Below are 20,168 nucleotides of genomic sequence, written 5' to 3' on the forward strand. Positions count from 1 at the left end.
GGTAGAAAAAACTCAGTAGGTTCAGAGGAGAGGCGATAGGAAGAGGAGAGAGAGTGGAGGAAAGATGACGGCAGCCAGACCTGGAGCAAACTGAACATCGATGTCGGAAAGATCGGCGGCCCTAGCCCGGCGGCTAACTTGATGGAGCAATAGTGTACTGCGTTTGTAAGCGAGATCCACGTCACTTTGGGCCGCACGGCCCCATGTCGGCGCTAAGGCTGCCAAAGGCCGCTACCTCCTTCGCTTCAGTCCCTTTGAAGATTCATTCCATGCCATGCCAACAACGGCAGCTCAGACTGTCCACACCGCCATCCTCCCTCAACTACCAGCTTACCTGTACTCTAGTTGCCTGCAAATTCAATGTGCTGGGTATTGCTGCCGCCTTTTGCATCAGCCTCTCCCATCACCGTGTCCTCCGTATCCGTCCTTCCCTGGCCTGCGTCTGCCTCCGCACCACCTCCTTCGACTTCATAGGGCGGAGGCTGCTCTGTTTCCCCCGCCAGTTCTTCGCCAAAGAGTGCATTGTCTGCAGAGACGAATTCCTGGGATGCCTTCTGTTAGTCGTTTGCTGAGTGGCCCTCGGATACGAGTGCTTCCTTACCGCTAGAGCCGGTGGCAAATCTTCCAATGGCTCCGAGAGTGCCTTTTCACTGGCATAGACAAGCATGACTTCGCGGCTCTCAACGACTGCCGCCGTGAGGGCATCCGCCTGGGCGATGCGCTGCAGCCTTCGATCAGCAAAGCGTCCGACCGTCCAAAGTTGCCTCGGAACTTACTGATTTGGAAATTTGGCCGCTGCTGTCGCATTGAATCCTCCACCAGTCCGTACAAGATTCACTACCTTGTCCAACTTCTTGGTCTTGATCCGCCGTCGGCTTGCCATAATTTTGCTTGACGTAGAGGACCGAGGGATCCGTCGACAACCCACACAGCTGATATTTTGCCTTTGGCCCGAGTTCAGATGCGTCTGACTGCTCCTTCAAAAGGCCAGAGAGCTGTTCCAGGCTCTGCTGAGCCAACTGCTCTTCCTTTTTCAAATCCTCAATCTTGCCCTTGACATTGTCGTAGATGGACTGCAGCTGTCCAAGTACTTCATCGTCCTGTGCAGAGTCGCCCTCCTCGGTGGCTCCCATGTCCACATCGCCGTCCGTTTCAATCTCTTCCTTGCTTGGAGCTCCAAAAGCAGACATGGCCGTCTCCAACAACGCCAGAGCGTCTCCAGTCTTGCCTTGGTAGCTAAACCGAGCGTATTTTTGTATGCTTTGTTGAATCTCTGCAATCCTGCCCCGGTACTCGGCACGGTCCTTCCTCATCTGCTTTGACTTGCTCTCGTGCTCGGTAAGGTACCTGTCGGCGAACCAAGACGGGGGGATGATCATGTTGAGACCGTTTGCACCCACGTCCGGCTGCTTCAGTATGAGAACAAGAACCTCGGCAATGTGGTCTATGGACGCGTGGACATCCTTGGTCCCATCGGGATCATTACTCCAGATCGTGTCGTCGAGAACATCGTAGAGAGATAAACAAGCACCACTACCACCGTTGTCGAGAACAGGAGTGAGGCATTTGAACGAGGGGCGCGAAGAGTTGCCAGACTGGACTTGGTGAGCTGTGGTTTCAAACAACCCTTCAAGACCATCCGAAGGCTCAAAGCGCGTCGCTGCCGCCATCCATGACCATAAAAATCTTATGGCATCCTTCTCCTCGCTCAACCATGCTGGATGACGAAACCACTCAAGCTTGGTGAGAGCGTCTGCACTGCCGTAAGCGCGCGCCGTTGCATGAAGAAAGGCCATGAGCCTTTGCGTCTCATGAATCAGCTTCCCGTCGGTGCCGGAATCGTCCTGGCCATCAATGATTGTCTGAGGAAGCGCGATAGGAGTTCCGGACCACCACAACGGATCTTGGCCATAGCTTGGGAGAACGTGGTTCTTCAGGAGCAGCGCGTTTCGAGCCATTGGTATACGCTCCAGTATGGTGAGCAGCGCCGGAAGGTAGTCTTGGGACGGTAATGGCTTCAAAAAGGCCGGCTCATCTTGATTTCTAGTACGTTGATTCGGTGGAGGGTCTGGTATGGTGTTGGAGACGGTGGTCAGCGCCCACTGACTTGACTCGTAGTGCTCTCTTGTGGCAGGTCCGAATTGCACACCTGTCCCACCGACCACCCCAGTCTCCTGGTTCATGACTGTGTCTCCGCGTCAGCTTCCCCAGTACCAAATGCAGGGAGGCGCATACCCGGGCCGTGATAGTCTCCCATCCCGGAACCATGCAAGCTGTTGCTTGGAGTATTGGGTCTTGTGTTGGGCCGAGTGGCTGCTGTGCTGCGCGGGTATTGTCCGGCGTTGTCATCGGCGTGGTCGATTTGAAAAGCTAGGGCAAAGGAACGAAGGACGTCAGTAAACCGTGGTTGTGACGGGCGGGTGAGCTTTACAAGGCAAACCAGCGAGCTGACTGCTGCCTCCATCTCGGTCTTGGGTAAACAAGTCTTCGTCGTACTTGTCGGCGGCATAGCGATCTGGATCGGCTTCCCAGTTGGCAAGCGCTCTGTCGAGATTGCCGTTGGCGTCCTTTGGCCAGGTCAGCGAGCCATGCGCGAGTTGGCTTGGGGCGACGCTGAACTACCGTACCTTGACGAAGCGCCGCGCAATGTGCGGCTCTATCGTCGCGCACCAGACGTCGGTCACAAAAGCAACCAGTCTGTCCGCGTCTTCCTGTAAGGGGTCGGCCATGGTAGAGAGAAGTGAGGGTTGCAATTAGGCATGGTGAACAGTCAAAGAGATCGGATGCGAACGAGCTCATGGCGGGCAGCTTGCCCTGTGCGAACGGACCGGGTAGGAAGCTTGGACTCAACCACGGCAGCTGCACCGCGGGCACCGGCACCGGCACCGGCACCGGCACCACCTGCAGCGGCTCACTCGCCCCAGAACGAAGACAGCCAAAGCTCGTACAACGCTAGAGTGACGGATGAACAGAGTTGAGATTTGGAAGGTGTTGGCTACCTACTCGGTGTGTCTATATGTATTCAAAAGCCTTCCCGGGATATCACCCTTGCACATGCACTGCGCCTGCCAAAAAATCGCACTTCACAATAAATCGACTATCCACACTCAGTCATCGCGCCCTTTTGTTCCTCGACTGTAGAGCCACGACAGATACGTGTCCAGCTCCCCAAGACGCTGCGGCTCACTCGGTTCTCCGCGAGATTGAAACACCACCTTCCCCTGTCGCTCCAGCTCCTTGTCGCGGCCTGTCCTCCATACACGGCCTTGGGCGCTGAGCCGTCGGAGCAGTTTCTGGTAGTAAGAGAGGACTTTGTCTCCCGAGGCTTCCTTGGCCGACATGGCAAATCCATCTGCTCGTCTTTTCCTGCAAGCTCTGTACAGGGCTTCAGCTTTCTCTCGGCTCTCAACCTCTCTGATGGAATAATCGACGGTCCAGTTCGAGTTTTCACCAAGGTTGTCTGGGCGTTGGACAGGCTCGCCATCGACTCGGTTGGTAACGAAAAGCTTCAGTGCAAGCAACGGACGATTTGAGTCTCCCTTCGAAGAGTCGCCCGAGACGTCGACGCCATCTTGAATATCTTCGGCCTCAGGGAAATCTTTTTGGGTGGCGCTGCCCGGAACTTCTTCATTGTCGGCATCGACGTCTGGGGGAGTTCCGCCTTCGACCGACATTCCATCTTGGGTCGCTCCCTCAGGCGAAGTAGGAGCCACCTCGTCCTGGGTTGCTCCCTCAAGCGAAATAGGAGCCATCTCATCCTGAGTCGCTTGCACTTCTCTAGATGTTGTGCTCTTTTCCACCTCTTCTGAGATTGCTTCTCCAGCCGCATCAACATTCTCATCTGCATGCGCATCACTCTCGACGACAGGCGTTGCATTCACGCCTTCTTCAACGGTGCCAACAGACGTTGTGGCGTCTTGTTCGGCCGCTTCTTCTGCAGGGACATTCGCGGCGTCTTCGCCTTCGCCCGACTCGTCCGACTCGAGCCCAAGTACTCTCTCCTCAAAAGCTTGTATTTCCGCCTTGTTGGTGTCTTGTATGGTCTGGATTTCATCCTCGGTCATTGGCTCGGCAAAAATGTACATCCAAGGTGAGGCCTGGGACTCGCGGGTTTCAAACTGGATGCGAAGGGACTTTTATTATCAGTAATGCCATCGTAAGACCAATTCGGACTCGTACTCACCGTGTCAGGGAATTTTTCAATTGCCTCGCGCAGGATCTTGTTCAAAAGACCGATGCTCAGACGGAATTCTTGGTCACCCACCTCCCGCCCCTCTTTCGTGCCGTGTAACCCGCGATCCATCTCTTCTAAGCTGATGTACTGGAAGCCAAATATCCGTTCGATGTTGTGGTATGCAACAAATATTCCATCCATGCGGCCCATTCGCGCCTGCAGAGAGTACTTGAGCATCATCGACCGCATCATGTCGTAGTACTCGCGCTCGTAGGATTCAAATTGGCCAATATCTCGTTTGATCTGGTACCCCGTGTTTTGATCCCAGGACTGTACGTCCATGCGGATGGAAACGACTGCACGAGTCTTCAAGTCATACATCCCGGTGCCGGGCAAGCGCGAGTCTTGAGCATCAAGCTGAGATCGCATGAGAATGTCGCCCATGGACGTGTAGTGATACGACTCGGGCTGCTGCCGTTCCTCTTCGGAAATTTGATTGGGATTTGTGACGCGGTATCGTTCGTATTCCTCTGTGGGGAGGGTGAGGAGCTTCTCAAGAGACTTGCCCAGCATGGCTAGGATATTTGAAGAGTCGAATTCCTTGTCCGCATCAATGGAATACACGCCATCTTTGTACCTCAAGAAGATGGAAGCAGGCAGGCGATTGAGCCTGGTGAAGGTGGTGAGTTTTTCAGGAAACGCCTTCGAAAGCATGGAGATGTTGACCGGTCGCCAGCAGGAAAGCAGGTAGTGAAAGTGGGCAAGGCTCGATGTCATGCTGGACGTGGAGCCAACAAAGGTCTTCTGGTGCTCACGAGCAAGGTCTGACAGCGAAGAGTCTCTCGAAGACGTAATGTATTCCCCCAAGGAGTTGAAGTTGAATTCTGCGACTGGCATGACGTTTGAGAGATATGGGTCAAAGTTGAAGACTTGCGTCCTCGGATCCTGGAGGTGATATACGCCAGGACTATAACGTCAGCCAGGGACGAAAGACGGGGCCTGGTTGACTTACTTGAAAAGAGCTCGATCTAAATCATAGGCGAGAGCGGGGACAGGTGGCTGCTCGACATCGAGCGCTAACAGGTCAGTCTCTCGTAGAAACCAAATTTTTGTGAAGACTTACGCGTCAAATGGAGCTCCTGAGCCGAGAGTCTTTCATGATGTTCGACGCTGGCCGAGTCAGCCTCGCGAGTCTCATCCTCTGACTTCTTCTTCGATTTTGCCGATTTTGCCGATTTTGCCGACTTTGTTGTTTTCTTGGCTTCCTCCGCTCTGTTGTCGTTGTTCTTTGATGAGGAGTTCGCGTCGCTCTTCTTTTTCCGAATTCGAGTAGTAGTAGCCTCGTGTTCGACCATTGCGGCCTCTCTCCGCCCTAGAACAGGTGTTCCCTGTTTGTGGCCGATTCTTCTCACAAGTTTCTTCTTTGTTTCACTTTGGCTCCCGAGAGCCTCTGATAACGAAGCTTTGTGCCCAATCGTTCTTCTCACAAGTTCCTTCTTTCCTTCAGTTTGGTTCCCGAGAGCCTCTGACAGCGAAGCGTGATTCTCCAGTTGTCCAGCAGTGAAAGTCTTATCCTCCAGGTTTTGGTCCTGGGCCGCTTGTTGCTGCGAATCGTCACCCGCCAATTTTCTCCTCGCAACGGTCAGGCGACGTCTCTTTCGGTGCGTAGACTGACGTGTGGCAGCCTTGGTGGATTCATTTTCTGTGCCAGTTGCATGGTCGTCAACTTGGGCCCCAGTGTCTGCGGAAGCCGCAGAGTCGTCCAAGTGGGGTGGTGATGTCGAGGCGTCATCGGCAAGTGGGTTGGACCGTTCGGACTGCAGTTGGTCTCGAACAGCGGCGGTCGTGTGGAGATGGGCGGGACGAAAAGCAGCGAGGGACGGGGATTGAGCAGCAATGGGTTGGAGCAGCTGGCGGCGCAGACATGGTAGGCACTTGTGCTGTGGCGTAGATCGCAGGACGCGCGCGGTGCTGCGGCCGAGCATGGACGCGCGATTTCTGACTTGAGGAGTGCCGTTCCGAGTTCGATGAGGGATTGGGCGCAAACAGCGATTGACAAGGACAGCAGGACAACAGAGCGGCAAACGTGGTGTTGTGGATGTTGGTCTCAAAGGGAGTGGTTAGTGGACAAAAAAAAGTCGCCGTGCGCGGGCGTGAAAGGCTGCCCTGCCGTGATCGTCTTCCCCGGCCGCTGCGCTAAACCGATAACTGACGTAGGCGGGAGCCTGAGAGGTAGGGCACCCACTGCTCTCCACCACTCACCACCACCCTCTCTCCCTCTTCCACGCGTCTTCCTCACTGTGACCTCTCCCACTTTTCCTCCTCTTGCTGCGTGCGTCGTCCCCGTCCTCGTCGTCCTTCTCCTCCCTCCGTCCTCCTCCTCTGCCGCTGCCGCTGCCGCTGCCGCTGCCACAGCCGCCTCCTCCTCGTCTCCCTACCCTCAGCTCTGTCCTCTCGACCAACTTTCCTTTCCCCTGGCACTGCTCGACCCGGCAATGGACTGCTCGATTGACCGCTGCTCCCGCCTGCTGCGCCCTGTTGTCGCTGGTCATGTCCTCAGACGCCCCATCGACCTCTTGTGAAAGGCGCACCACTGTCTCCACAAACGCTTCGGTCACATTCTGCTGAAGCGCATCGACGAAACCGGCATCACAGTCGGACCCATTCCCCAGCTGCGCAATTACGACCTCTTCCCTCCGCAATGCATGCTCCCTCTAGCAGCAGCTCCAAAAGACGAAGCTTCTTTGGTGGCTCCTTGTCCAAAAACCCTCTCAGCGCCCTGACTCCCGCAAATGATTACCGCGACCGCGATCAAAGCCGAGAGAGACAATCACCCAACGCCCTTCAAAAACGTCGCCGTCCGAGCTCATTCATCGACGGCTTGGGCCTCGGCTCTGCATTTGGTTCCGACAGCCTGCTCGCCCCAGACTCGCCAGCCCACTCTCCCGCAAAATCACCAGCAGCCGACTCCAAGGGGCCCCGCCTCCGACATTCGGCGCGCATCAGCTCATGGGTGTCCGCAAGATCTGGCTCTGATGACCCCGAAGATGACGCCGTCCTGAGTGCCTTGTCTAGCAAGGCACCGTCTGTCAATTGGGGCGAGTCCAACGACGTTGGTTTGCACTCAAGAAAGATCATCTTGCACGGTGAAGTACAAACGAGCAGTACGCTTTTCAGGCGCAAGAAGGAATACCTCGTCCTGACCGAGACGCACATTGTACGATTCAAGAATCAGCAGAAAGCAGCCGAGACGTTTGGCGAAACATTTGCCCCACTGCATCGTAGTTCTTCTTTGAAACAGAGACACCACTCCAATCCATCCATAGGATCGATTCAAGAGTTTCAGTCGTTTGTCTCGGACCATTCTGGCGAAAGAAACATCGGCACTCCCCTCAAACAAATCATAGCCGTTTACCAACTTGTCGACGACAGACCATACTTCGCATTCGAAATATGCTATCTAGACGAGGACAGCAATCACGACTTTTCCATGACCCTGCAATTCGGATCTCCAGAGGATATGAAAACATGGCTTGCCGCTGTTAGATCTACCGCAAATCAAGCGAAGGCCCTAGATGAGAGACACATCTCGCATCAAAATGTACGCCTCGCAGCTCGTGTCGTTGAGCGAGAGGGCGACTATGATCCTAATTCCTTTTCCTTGTTCAAAGTCGTCCAGCGTCCTACAGGTAGGGCTGGCTCGGCATCTTCATCCACCGACGACCTCACGAAAATTGCATCCACTGTCTGCTTTCTTGCTATAGGAATCCACAAAGTCCACATGATCCCGGTTTTCAAGTCACGACAACGGGCCTCGAGTCCCAACCTACTCTCGTACCCCTCTGAAGTTTCCTTTGGAATACTGACTCTGACCTCCGTCCGACTCAGCGAGAGTGATGATACTTTCGAGTTGGTATTCAGGATGCCCTTGCAGAAGCCCAAAGTACTCCTCATGGCCTCTCTGGCAGCAAAAGATATTGCCGTGCGGCTTCATCACGTCGAGCATCACCTGCGGCCAGAGTGGGAACCACGGCCATACATTTTCTTAGTCCCGGATGCCGCCAAGGAAGAAATCTTGAACAGTACGACTTTTGAAAATATCGACGAAACTTCTTTGGATCGCACACTCTGCGCCTACTGCATCGCGTACAATATCCCTCCACAGGTGATACGTTACCAGGTTACGTATCCGCAAGACGACTGGCCGCGATTTGAACTTCTTCCCCCGGATGATCGTAGAAGACCGGGATACACGCCCATGGAGCTTCTGGCCGTCATGCGCGCGCTTCGGTACAACGAATCATTCGGAACTATATCTTTTGCCGGCATCCAGCTGGATGCTCTAAACGAGCTCCACGACAGGCATGGCACCGATCATGTGTGCCTAAAGACAAAAAGGGGAACGCCCATCAATTTAAGCTTGGAAGAGCTTGGCAGTTCGTGCCTGTTAGTCCAGGAAATCAGAGCGCTGGCGGTAACAAGCAGGAAGCTTCGTCGGATGGACTTTGATGCGTGCATCAAAAGAAAGCCCTCCCATTACGTGGACGAAGGCAAGGCTAAAGATGTGGGATGTGGCATCGTCGAGGCACTTTTCCCGTTGTGCAAATACCAGACAACGAACGTCGACTGGATTGTGCTCAGCAATATCCAACTTGGTGAGACCGACCTCGACTACCTGATTGCTGCAGCTGCGGAAAAGGACTGTCACCTGCGCGGCCTCGAGCTGAGCAGATGCGGCTTAGATGAGCGCAAAATGTCACTGGTCCTCGATGCCCTTAGAAGCCAAGAAAACACACTGGAGGCCATTGACATCTCAAGAAACCCGGCGCGGCTGCTACCTGCCATCTTCGAACCGCAGCTCAGTGTATTTGGCTACATAAGAATACTGAACCTTGCCAATGCTGCGCACACCGCTGGACCAGACCCTCTGTTGACAGCCGACACATTGCTTGCTTGGCGACTGCAAAGTCTCAACCTTAGCGGCACAGCTCTGAACAATGAAACAGTCGAAGCAATCATCGTCTACCTCAAGAGCAGCCAATCAGAGTCTCTCCGCGAGTTGCGGCTCGACAACACCTGTCTCACCGGAAGACAGATTGCGCGCGTCATGAGATCCATGAGCCGCCGGCCTGGGGTTGCAAGGGAGATGCACCTAGACATCAGCCAGAATCGCATTGAACTCTTCCACGACGAATTCACTTCGGCCATTGCTGATGGGACGGCACCAGCCCACTTGACAATCGCGCTGATAGATTACGAGGAGGAACACTCCTTTACGCAGCTGGTTTTGGCCATAGCAGCCAACAACACGATTCGACATCTTGACATCACCAAGGTCTCCTTGCCTCACGATGCTTCCGATCAAACTTGCCAGGCTCTTGAGAAGATGTTTGCGGAGAACCACACACTGATCAGCATTGATATGTCCGGCGAAGATTCCAAGCTTGAAGTTGCTCGGTTGGGCGTCGGCATCAACCACGCCCTATGCGGCCTCAAGAGGAACAAGACGCTGCGTGTTCTCTACATTCGCAATCAGGGGCTTGGCTTGCAAGGCGCCAGTACTCTGGCAGATGTCTTGAAGGTCAATGACTCCTTGGTCGAGGTGCACTGCGAGAACAACGCCATACCATTGCAAGGATTCACTGACTTGGTCAATTCATTGCATCACAACACGACTTTGCAGTGGTTGCCAGCTATGCCAGATGGACGAGAGCTAGCCCTTCGGCAGACAGAGATGACTGTCAAAAATATGCGTGCTGAAGCTCGAGCGCAACAGCAGTCCAAGACGACCTCCATTCGCAACAGAGTCGCCTTTAAGATGGGAAAGTCTCCTGAACCAAGGGCCTCTCCAACGCAAATGTCCGAGCAAGACGTACGAGCTGCAGTGAGACTGGTCGAAGAAAGTTGGGACCGACAGGCTCACAGACTGAGTGTGTACCTGCAACGCAACATGAATATTGCGGCGGGCTTGCCCGCATCCACTGACGGCGAGGAAGAGTTTTCCCAGCGCCCAAGGGAACTGATACGAGGAGATGCGAGTCAATCAGATGACGCAAGGAGTGGAGGTGTCCCGACTATACAGAGAAGTCTCGTTGAGGCCGACTTGACGAATGGCACGAGGCCAAGCACGGCGACCACGTCAACCACGGTGACTTTACGGTGCCCAGATCCCCCGAGAACGCCGTCATCCTCGGAACGTCCGCAATTGACCGTCGGCCACAGTGATCAGCTTGGACACAGTACAAGTTCAGATGGTAGAGAGGGTCTAGGACTGGACACGGACGCCTTCCTCACTGCCCTTGCCGAACAGCTGGACATTAGCCGTGAGGATGCACAAACGCTTCTTGACGCGGACGCAGCGGATAGGCTTGCACAGTTGAGCCCTGTTGGTTCACTGAGCCCTGTCAGTCCCGTTTCTCGAAGCCAGATTTCCTTCCGAATTGTGGAGAGTTGAAGACGACCCAAGGGCGAAAAGGCCGACGGTTATGACGGTATTGATGCGACTTTCTTCGGATCAAGAGAAGTAAGTTGCTTTGTAACTCTGTCAGGAGGAATGGTTAATGTCATGGTGCAAAGGGTTGAATCATGCGCGGAGTTGTCAGTTATGCATGCATTCGGGCGTTGTATACCACGCTGTCCTTCCTCTTTTTCACGTCGACTTTCCTTTCATTTCCATGTGCGTCCTGATTCATTCTTGACCTTCCAGATAATAAGGACAATGTAACTGCTATCACAACACCACGCATTATGAACATACGAGATTTGGGTTGTAGCTCGGTCCAACGGTTATCAAAGGAACGGCTTAAGCATTACGAGCATTTGTACGGTCTCATCGATTCATGTACTGTCATTATTTTGACGCCCCCATCCTTCATATGCAGGATGACGCTCTCAGAGTATAAGCACAGAAAGAGACGTGAATATTTCAGTGCAAATGGGGAGAAACAGCTATTTGACTCGAAAGGCGACGAGAGCGTCTACTCCTCTTGCATCTCGAAAGACGTTGAATAAATCGTTCTAATCCACAGGTGATGAGAATAAAAGAAAAGAAAGCCAAACCCCCTACCTATCTGCGGGTATTCAAACACATAACAAAGGCTGAATGCATGGAGTGAACCAAGTGATATCTTTGACTTGCTTTTTGAGCGAGGAAACCATGGCCGCGCATCTATCTGGAAAGTCCCTCTCGTAGCGTGGCGCTACATGCTGTGTCTCCCTGCTCTAGAAGCTCCGTGTTCCCTTGGAAGGTCGGAAGTGGACCAACGTGTCCTGCGGAGACGTGTGCGGGATTCTGAAAGTCTTCTTCTTGTACATTGTTCTGGACGCGCAGTGGAAGCAGACCGCTGTCTAGCACTGGCATCGCAAGGGGCTCGTCGACATTCATAAGCTTGTGTCCCACACACCGAATGCGAGGCGGCATTTCCAAAGCGTTGGTGTTGTTTTATGACATGGACAGGTAGTGTCGTCCCAATTGGGCTCGCTGGTTGGCGGTGGCCGTGGCGATATATTCCACAGTCTTCTGCTTCACGCCTTCAGATTGCCCTCTTGGATCTCCCTCAGCTTCCCAATGACGTCGCCAGCGGCCTCGCGCACGGTGATGAGCTCGTGCGGCGACATCTTGCGCAGCACATACTTTGCCACGTCCTCGGGGGATCTGCTCTCTGGGCGACCGATGCCTATGCCCACCTTGATATACGGCGTGTTGGACAGGTAGGCGCCCAAGCTCTTGAGACCGTTGTGGCCCTTGTGGGAGCCGCCAGCGCGGCGAACGCGCACCTTTCCCAGCGGCTGTTCCAGCTCGTCGTGCAGCACGACCAGCAGCCCGCTGTTGGCAAACTCGGCCGTCTCCTTGCGCCACTCGTTGAACGCCGTGCGCACCGCCTTGCCCGACACGTTCATCAGCGTCGGGCTCTGCCACAGCGTCCAATTTTCCTCGCCCGTCGGTATGTTCTCTGGCCGCGTTTCTTCAAGCCGCCCCGTCAGCAGCTTGATCGGGTTCGCGGTGAACTCGTGCTTGCGTATCGGATCCGCTTCGTATGTTACCAGCCCATTGGCGAGGCGTCGGCTTGGGCGAAACGCTGCGAAGTCGCGCAGCTCTCGTATGCGCGCCAGCACCACATGGCCGGCCGAGTGCATTGTGTTGGCATACTTGGGCGCTGGGTTGCCGATTGAAGCGATGAAGAGCGGTACGGCGGGTTTTGCGGAGCCAAACATGGCCGGGGGCACCGAGTTGCGCTGTTGGACTGCCTTGGTTTTCGACGACGACGACGACGACGACGACGACGACGACGACGACTGCTTGTTGCGGTTCTGGGCCGTCGGTGCGGCGCTTTTCCGCTCGTTGCTTTTTCCTCTCTTGCCTTTTCTGTCTTCCCAGTCCTCCGCCGTGTCTTCCTCCCTCGGCTCGTCTCCGCGTGCAGGCAGATCTTTTGGATGGGACGAGGTGGTGTCGGGCAAGGGTCGGGGAGGTGCAGCAACTTTTCCGACGCCACACGCGTCGGGGACCGTGTCAAGGACCGCGTCGGCGGCCGCACCCAAACCTTGCGTTGAAGCTTGAGGAGTCATGTTTTTTTTTGAAAAGGTGGAATTTCGCATTGCAGATTTGGTGTACGAAATCACGCAGCCTCTCGTAGGTATTTAGGCAAAGCACTTTTGGAGTTTTAACCGCAAGTTGACAAGTCGAATTCTCATTGGGGTCACCGCCACCGCAGCCACGGTACAATGGCGTAGTAAGCAGCAGATGAGTCAACAACAAACCGAACCAGAGAACCGGAAGTGAGAAGATGTGTGTTTGAAAAGGGACTAAGAGATGTACTGGACAAAGCCCAAAAAGTGCAGCTCTCGCACAGGTATCGCCAACCAATCACGCCCCAAGCAGATTTCATCCAAGGAGCGCGCCGGGAGCCCGTAGAGGAAACCTGATCCCAAACTCCGGAGTACACAAGGAAAGATCAGAAAAAGTTGAACTAAAATCCGTACAATGGAAGCCAGCAGTGTCGGACAGCAGTGTACACTGTGAAGAAGCGAAGTCTGAAAACAAACCCCATTACCCGAGTCAAGAGAAAGGAAAAAAAAAAAAAAAAAAAAAAGGAAAACAAAGAACGCGGGGATAGACAACATTAACCGAACAACTCCATCCTGCTGGTACACAGGCCTCTGTACAAGTTTAGAGTATCAACAGAACATCCCTGTCTTTCCGGTTGTCTATGCGAGTCGTGTCATCGGAGACGGTCGTATCGCTCGACAGCTTCAGGTCGCCCTCGAAGCGTCGTACATGTGATGGGGACATTTTGGTGAGATGAGTTCTTTTTTTCTTTTCTTTTTCGATTCCTGCCGACGGTTGGTTCAGCCGACATTCATGCCGCCTTGCATGAAGTTTGCCGTGCTTTCTTGACCCATGTAGCTCTTTGAAAGACCGAGGCTATCGTCCATGAGCGACATGCCGATGCCGCTATCATCGTGGTCTTGGCTGTCGTCGAGCTCCATGCCGTAGGCTTGATACTTGTTGTTGTTGTTGTGGTTCAGAGATTCCTGGGCGCCTGGGACGTCCACTATTGATCGCATATGTCAGCAACGGCAGTTGTTTCGTTTGCAAAAAGACAATTACGTACTATCATTCCCTGAACTGCTCTTGCCCTGGTTGCTCAAAAAGCTGGCATCCATCGAAAAGTCGGCACCCAAGCTGCTATAGCGACTATCTTCTTGGCTGTTACCTCGTACCGCACCTCCGCCGTCGATTCTGTCCTCTGATGTGTTTTCCGCGGGGACCATGGCTTGGCTGGGGGTCCTCTTGCGCTCCGGCGGCTTGTGATCCAAAAAGCCGCCGAGCGACGCCAACCACAGACTTAGCTCATCGACGAAGACCTTTGTAATCCACCACGGGGAAAAGCTGGCACCGTTTTCGACAGTGATTTCCCGACAAGCTGCAGTTCCGATTGCACTGATGCAGTGCAGCATGGTCCGAGTTTCAGCCTTGGGAAATCGGGATGAAATGTGTGACAGGAAGTATGCGAGCCTGTCAATCACCGTCTCATTGGTCACAGGGCAATCGCCGTACTGCTTGTTCGCCTGCAAGGCAGCTTCCTGGTAATGTGTCCCATTTTCCAGCCAGACGGGCGTCGACAGGGGTTGCAGCAGGCTCCGAACGTCGTGCGTAATAATCTTGTAGACCTCCTCGTACCCGCAGCCGGGCAGCTCGCTCTCCAGGATCCTCTTTGGATTTACAAAGGTGACCCAGTCCATCCACATTTGATTGCGATTCTGGTCAATCATGAGAAGAGCCGCGGCGGCGTGAGCGGCCTGGTTGGCCCTCAGCATGCGGTGAAGCAGTTGAGCAAAGAGCGTTGCGGGTTCCAGCCTTGCTTCCAAAACGTGGATCGGGTGGCCCTGGAAAGTCTTGCTAATGTGCTTGTACAAGTCGCGCGCAATGTTGTTGAAAAAGTTCATGACAACAGGAGGCGTCACTTGCAATGTAAGTCGAGATACGAAGCGAATCATCTTTTGGTACATGAGCCAATCACATTCTCGAATCCAGGGAGCCATGTTTGGGTGCGCAAGCAGCTTTTGGACGGGAACAGTCAAGGTGCCATGGAAGGAAGTGAATAAACGGAAGAATTGCTTTTCCTTGCAAAAGCGGATGCAGTCCACCAACGACGTGCAATGGGTACGATACAAGGCGGTCAGGGCATTGGCGGCGTCGACGTCGGTCTTTGGGGGCGTGTAGTCGTGGATGTTTGGCAGCTCAATCGAATCATTCTCCTGAAAGGAATCCTCGTCAGGGGGTGGGAATTTCAGTTCGTGCTCATACATCATGGAAGTCTGTCTTGCGGTTCCGTATCCGGGAACCAGCGGTTCAGCAAAGGCGCGGCCAGTCGAGGGCATTCCAGTACTTTGCGGTTTGGGTTGCTGTGTTTCGACGGGTTGCTCCTGGCCAGGAAAGGCGGCAGTATCCGCAGGTAGACGGGGCATAGTGCTGCACAACCAAGAGTCAAAATCAGAGACGAAGGATCAACAATGACGACACTTACTTGAAGTCCATGGTGACGGTTTGCGAGCCATGCCTCGAATGAGCAAAGTCGGCGCTATGTGCGCTGCCAGTGCGCTCAAGGTCGTTTCCATCGACGGGGTCGTCGACGAGTGCAAGGTCCACGTAATGGTATTTGGATTCCCCCCTGACGCCCAGCCGTCGAGTCGCAATGCCTGGAAAGATGACGCGGACAAGCTTTCCAAAGGAAGCAGGATTGAGCGGCTGGACCCGTTCCGTTGCGCACCGGTCTGCGTATTGCGAGTAGACTCGATTCCTGGGAACTGACGTCTTTGCGTGTTTGCACGTTGACCTCAACCTGCAATGAGCGGTCAGTAAAAACGGACGGAGAAGAGAGAGGGGAGCATGTCGCACCAGAGCATTGCAAACAATTGTTTGGATTTTTCGGCACGGGATGTTCGTTCTGTCCGGAGAACTTCGTCGGCGACATCCTTGAGAGATCGGCCATCTGCTCTGGAGAGCATCTCACGCAGCTCCTTGTCGTTGGTAGCACTTGCTGTGGAGCCCTTTTTCTTCTTGTCGTCCGTCTCTGCCCCGCTGGCAACGGCGGTTGGCGCATGCGAGTTGTTGACGAAGTCGGGTTGGTGTTGGAGGTGCATGTAGGGGTTCGGAGGAGCGTGGTGGTATTGAGGATCGGGAGTATGCTGCGGCATCATGTGGTGATGAGGTTGCGGAGCGTACGAAGGCATGACCGAGTTGATCATGATGCTGTCCTGGCCGCCCAAGGCGTGTGCAGCGTGGAGGAGAGACTGGTCCATGGCGCCATATTGCATGTGGGCGGGCTGCGAGGCATGCGGCATGTGCTGGGAGTGGGACAGCGGATGTTGTTGTTGTTGCTGTTGGTGTTGATGCTGCTGGTAGTGATGGGGTTGGAAGTCGTTGCTATGGTCCTGGGTTGTTGCCGACTGGATGCTGGTGGTTGAGGCGCGCGACAACGGTCGCTGGCTGGCCTTTGTTGAAACGGACGTGGTTGATCGTGACCGACGTCCATGACCAAGGGATTGGAGGTTGGACATGGGCGGGAACTGCGATGCCTGGGGTTGTTGGGTGAGGGTCAGAGCAATGTTTACATTGATTGGGACTCGACTCGGGCCCTCTCTTGGGGGAGGGGGGTCCACAAAAAAGACTGACCATGGTGCGGACGGCGTCGCAGATCAAGTAGGCGACTGCGTCGATCGTGGAGGACGCGACGACTGACTCGAGGCCGGTTCCGAGGATGGGAGGAGTGAGAAGCGATTGAGGACAGACTCCAGGGCGGCGGCGGAGGGGGGCGAGAGCGGCGTGGACGTGGGAGTGGGAGCGGGCGGGCTGGCACGCAACGCAGCAACGGGTGAGGAACGAGCCGGTGGGCAACGAGGACGAGGACGAGGGCGAGGGCGAGGGCGAGGGCGAGGAGCGACGGGCGAGGGAGGATGGGCCCGGGCAGAGTTGCAGGAAAAGAGACAGAAGGAGGGAGAGTGTCGTTGGAGGATGAGGAGGGGAGAGAGAGAGAGGAGCGCAGATGTATGTGTTGTGTGGTTGTGTGGTTGGCATAAACAAAAGCCCTCCCAGCAACGGACGGCAAGCTAAGGTACGGTAGGTACTGTACCGTCGGGCGGCACGTGACTGGGATGTTTACACCCCCGGCCCGGCCTCCAGGCTCCGTGGCTAGTGAGAAGTCAGCTTAGCCTTCGGCACCATTGACTGACGGCCCAGGGTCTGCCCCGTCACCCAGGCAGGCAGGTCTGAGGTGGTGAGGTGAGGGAGGACCAAGTGGTTGCCCGCGCTGTCGCAACCTGGCGACTTGAAGCTGCTCTGCCCTGCCCTGCCCTGCCTGCTCTCGGGTGCTCTCTGGCCCGCTACCTTACTACCTACCTACATTACCCTAGCTACATAGCTGTGACGGCGACCCCTGCACTGAGGTGAGCGAGTGGGTGCACTGACCGTGCCGCACCTTCCAAACCTCATCCTTCCGCCCTCCACCTCGACACCTCTTCTCTTTTCCTCCCCCATCTGCCATCTGCCCACCTTCTCCTCCACCACCACCACCATCACCACATCATCATCACCATCCCTCCGTCTGCACTCACCATGTCTTTCCAAGAAAAGGCCCAGCACCAAATCTCCCAGCTCGACAAAGAGGTACGTCGCCCGCCCGCCCGCCTGCTGCACGGTCGCTGGTCCGGACACGCTGCGCCTTCGTCATTACCTACGCCCTCGCAAACCTGCCTGCATCCTCCATCGTGCCTCGCTGATCCGCTTGCCTGCAGCTCTCCAAGTACCCCGTCCTCAACAACTTCGAGAAGCAGACCAACGTCCCCAAGGTCTACGCCATCCTCGGCGTCGGCGCCCTCTACTTCTTCTTCGTCTTCTTCAACATTGCTGGAGAGTTCCTCGTCAATGTCGCCGGCTTCGCCATTCCCGGCTACTACTCGCTCGAGGCTCTCTTCAGCAACACCAAGGCCGATGACACCCAGGTACGTGCTTGCTCTCTCCTCTGTGAAATGATACCCTCGAATTTCCGCTAACGTCGCATCTTTGCAGTGGCTGACGGTACGTCCTCGACGAGACAAGCTTCTGACCCGCCCTTGGCTGCAGTCCCGCTAACATGTTTGATTTCTTGCTAGTACTGGGTGACTTTTGCCTTTTTCACGTAAGTCTTGCCTCGCTCGCCATGTCGCTCCTCCCGCACTGACTGACTGTATCAAAGCGTCTTTGAGAGCATGGTTAGCGCCGTTTACTGGTTCCCCTTCTACTACACTTTCAAGTTTGTCTTGATCCTGTGGATGGCCCTGCCCCAGACCAGGTGAGTCTTCGTCGCTCGCCCTCAACTGCGCAATCCGCCCCCTGTACTGACAACAACAACAATAGCGGTGCTCAAATCATCTTCCGCTCCTTTATCCAGCCAGTCTTCTCCCGCTTCTTCACTCAGGGCGGCTCGACCGCCTCCAACCTGCGCGCCACCGCCGACCAGGCCAAGTCCGAGTAGAGCGCTCGCGTGTTTCTGGCTCTTGCGCTGGTTGAATTAGTCTTTTATTCACCCACGGCCCGCGTTCCGGACTGGCAAACAATTTTGACGGAATTTTTGGTGCCAATACAAGTGTTGCTCCAATTGGCCCTGAACCATCTGGAGGGCGTCGACTTTGGTCACGCGAGGAGGAGCGAAGCTGTACTGCTACAGAATGGCATGTATGTGAGGACTCATTACGACTGCCTCGGATAGACTGTCTCGGAATAATGACATTGGACGTGTGTATTGTCTATTTGCCTGGCTCTTTCAATACCTCCCACTGTTTCGCCTGTCTCGACATTGCTGCTGTCGGAAAACGAGCCTCAAAAAGTGACACGGGCATCGAAGAATGATATCGCTCTGCCGTCATTGGTCGCGTGCCCCGAGCTCCATGTACCGAGCCATGATCGATAAGGTAACCTTCCATTGGGCACACCTGACGGAGCCAGCCCGACGGGGAACACCTCGTCCCGGTCACGTGCATCTGGTTTCACGAACCAAATGCAGAAAGCCGACTAGCAAGAATAGGTAGGCCACAAAGGGTCTTGTTTCAGCACGTCCCGGACGATTCCAACATATTTTGTCTGCACTGTCTGAACCTCTCAAGTCGTTGATGGCAAGAATGCAGCGCCAAAACGCGTCCCTGGCCATCATCTACCACGTCAAGACTAGCACAAGCCGAGAGAAAAAGTAGCCACGAACATGTGAAGGACGATCAAACGGGGAAAACAAGGAGGGGACGTCCTGGCGGGGGCGGCGACGCCGGATGTTGAGGGGCGAGCTGCAATCCGATCCGACGTATGCATGCAGGCTCAATCAGGAAATGGACTGAATGAATGAATGAATGCTCTCTCTCTTTCTCTGCGCTGCTGGACACGTCGGGTCTGCCAAACCACGTCGACTTCAAAGTGGCACATGTAGGCAGGCAGGCAGGCAGGCAGGCAGTCGGCAGGCAGGCAGTCGGCAGGCAGTCGGCCGACGACAAGACGTCGTGGACGAACGGCCGGCAAGCAGCAGCAGCAGCAGCAGCTACCCTCACTACCGCTGCATTAGTCCCCACCGCGACGTGCAGTACCTACGTAGACAGGCACTGCAGAGAATCAAAACAAGCATATGGAGCGGTACGGTACGGCAGACGGGTGAGCTACAGAAAGTTTATCGTATCTAGATGGATGATGGGCCCTCTGCGTTCGAAGAGGACGAGGGAGTCCAAGACGACCATGGGTTCCACCCATCATCCATCCACCTTGTGCCACCGCCGCCGCCACCAACGGGTGCGAGCATGGACCAGCTGCCACCGACTCAAGCGGCGTTTGGCCTGTTGTTTTGCCCCTTGTTTCATTCGTCCAACCGCTTGCTTAATAACCCGCCCAAGGAGCTCCACCAACAGCTTTGGCGGCGCCGCCGCTGGCGACAACAACAACAACAACAACAACAACAATAACAATAACAATAACAAATCTCAGGGCACATGGCTGGCTCGAAAATACATGACATCATGTCTTTGATGAGAAACAAAGCCAAGGTCATTCACGTTCAAGGCTCCCGAGGAAAAGAAAGAAATTCAAATGTTCTTCGACCTGACTAGACCGCAGTGTAGCTACGAAGGAGTCTCCTTCTCCCTCTCCCTTTTTTTTTTTTTCCACCTCTTTTTTCTTTTTTCTTCTTTTTCCCCCATGTGCTGCTTTGTTTGCAGCTATCTGCCAACCCTTCCAACCCAGCCTTGCCTTCGGGTGATTGTCGGGAGCCAGATGTGTCTGAATTCGCCAGTCGTTAGTCCATCATGCTGCGACTCTTCCCTGACTGTGACGGAACCCTGTTGTACACATTCAATCCCCGCGCAAAACTTTTGGTGGTCAATCGCAGCAACCAGTCCGCAGAGCAGTGCTCCTGCTCAGAATCGAACTTTCGTTTCCCGCCCTTGTCGCTCCTCAATGTCAGTCCCCTCGTCTTTTACGCTG

At 54.8% G+C, this 20,168-nt stretch overlaps 7 protein-coding genes across 7 annotated transcripts; 3 read left to right on the forward strand and 4 right to left on the reverse strand.

Annotated features, from left to right (window-relative positions):
• Nucleotides 1-83: 83 nt before the first annotated feature.
• Nucleotides 84-2,819, reverse strand: J3D65DRAFT_633259 (uncharacterized protein). The gene is made up of 6 exons (XM_066801108.1): nucleotides 2,628-2,819; nucleotides 2,432-2,567; nucleotides 2,236-2,370; nucleotides 777-2,185; nucleotides 602-721; nucleotides 84-542 (listed from the first exon to the last, which is right to left on the reverse strand). The coding sequence occupies exons 1-6, from the start codon at nucleotides 2,727-2,729 to the stop codon at nucleotides 342-344; spliced, it is 2,103 nt and encodes a 700-aa protein (XP_066653409.1). The 5' UTR covers nucleotides 2,730-2,819; the 3' UTR covers nucleotides 84-341.
• A 288-nt stretch (nucleotides 2,820-3,107) lies between these two features.
• Nucleotides 3,108-5,529, reverse strand: J3D65DRAFT_670036 (putative mitochondrial mRNA processing protein PET127; the record flags this gene model as incomplete). Its single annotated transcript, XM_066803258.1, has 4 exons — nucleotides 3,108-4,133; nucleotides 4,184-5,141; nucleotides 5,187-5,250; nucleotides 5,298-5,529. 4 exons carry the CDS (start codon nucleotides 5,527-5,529, stop codon nucleotides 3,108-3,110), a joined length of 2,280 nt encoding a protein of 759 aa, XP_066653410.1.
• An 896-nt stretch (nucleotides 5,530-6,425) lies between these two features.
• J3D65DRAFT_484070 (uncharacterized protein) lies at nucleotides 6,426-10,801 on the forward strand. The gene is made up of 3 exons (XM_066796606.1): nucleotides 6,426-10,104; nucleotides 10,171-10,697; nucleotides 10,751-10,801. The coding sequence occupies exons 1-2, from the start codon at nucleotides 6,876-6,878 to the stop codon at nucleotides 10,626-10,628; spliced, it is 3,687 nt and encodes a 1,228-aa protein (XP_066653411.1). The 5' UTR covers nucleotides 6,426-6,875; the 3' UTR covers nucleotides 10,629-10,697; nucleotides 10,751-10,801.
• Nucleotides 10,802-11,698: 897 nt separating this feature from the next.
• J3D65DRAFT_557019 (peptidyl-tRNA hydrolase-domain-containing protein) lies at nucleotides 11,699-12,310 on the reverse strand (the record flags this gene model as incomplete). Its single annotated transcript, XM_066797292.1, has 1 exon — nucleotides 11,699-12,310. One exon carries the CDS (start codon nucleotides 12,308-12,310, stop codon nucleotides 11,699-11,701), a length of 612 nt encoding a protein of 203 aa, XP_066653412.1.
• Nucleotides 12,311-13,519: 1,209 nt separating this feature from the next.
• On the reverse strand, nucleotides 13,520-16,234 carry J3D65DRAFT_670039 (cephalosporin C regulator 1; the record flags this gene model as incomplete). Its single annotated transcript, XM_066803259.1, has 4 exons — nucleotides 13,520-13,725; nucleotides 13,786-15,146; nucleotides 15,202-15,516; nucleotides 15,573-16,234. The coding sequence occupies 4 exons, from the start codon at nucleotides 16,232-16,234 to the stop codon at nucleotides 13,520-13,522; spliced, it is 2,544 nt and encodes an 847-aa protein (XP_066653413.1).
• Nucleotides 16,235-16,927: 693 nt separating this feature from the next.
• J3D65DRAFT_633276 (TB2/DP1, HVA22 family-domain-containing protein) lies at nucleotides 16,928-18,469 on the forward strand. The gene is made up of 6 exons (XM_066801109.1): nucleotides 16,928-17,339; nucleotides 17,468-17,674; nucleotides 17,742-17,750; nucleotides 17,825-17,850; nucleotides 17,908-18,003; nucleotides 18,069-18,469. The coding sequence occupies exons 1-6, from the start codon at nucleotides 17,289-17,291 to the stop codon at nucleotides 18,184-18,186; spliced, it is 507 nt and encodes a 168-aa protein (XP_066653414.1). The 5' UTR covers nucleotides 16,928-17,288; the 3' UTR covers nucleotides 18,187-18,469.
• A 540-nt stretch (nucleotides 18,470-19,009) lies between these two features.
• J3D65DRAFT_484088 (uncharacterized protein) lies at nucleotides 19,010-19,950 on the forward strand. The gene has a single exon (XM_066796607.1). The coding sequence runs from the start codon at nucleotides 19,044-19,046 to the stop codon at nucleotides 19,713-19,715; it is 672 nt and encodes a 223-aa protein (XP_066653415.1). The 5' UTR covers nucleotides 19,010-19,043; the 3' UTR covers nucleotides 19,716-19,950.
• Nucleotides 19,951-20,168: the final 218 nt, after the last annotated feature.

Source organism: Phyllosticta citribraziliensis (genome assembly GCF_038025025.1).
Source record: "Phyllosticta citribraziliensis strain CPC 17464 chromosome Unknown J3D65scaffold_9, whole genome shotgun sequence".
NCBI lineage: Eukaryota > Fungi > Ascomycota > Dothideomycetes > Botryosphaeriales > Phyllostictaceae > Phyllosticta > Phyllosticta citribraziliensis.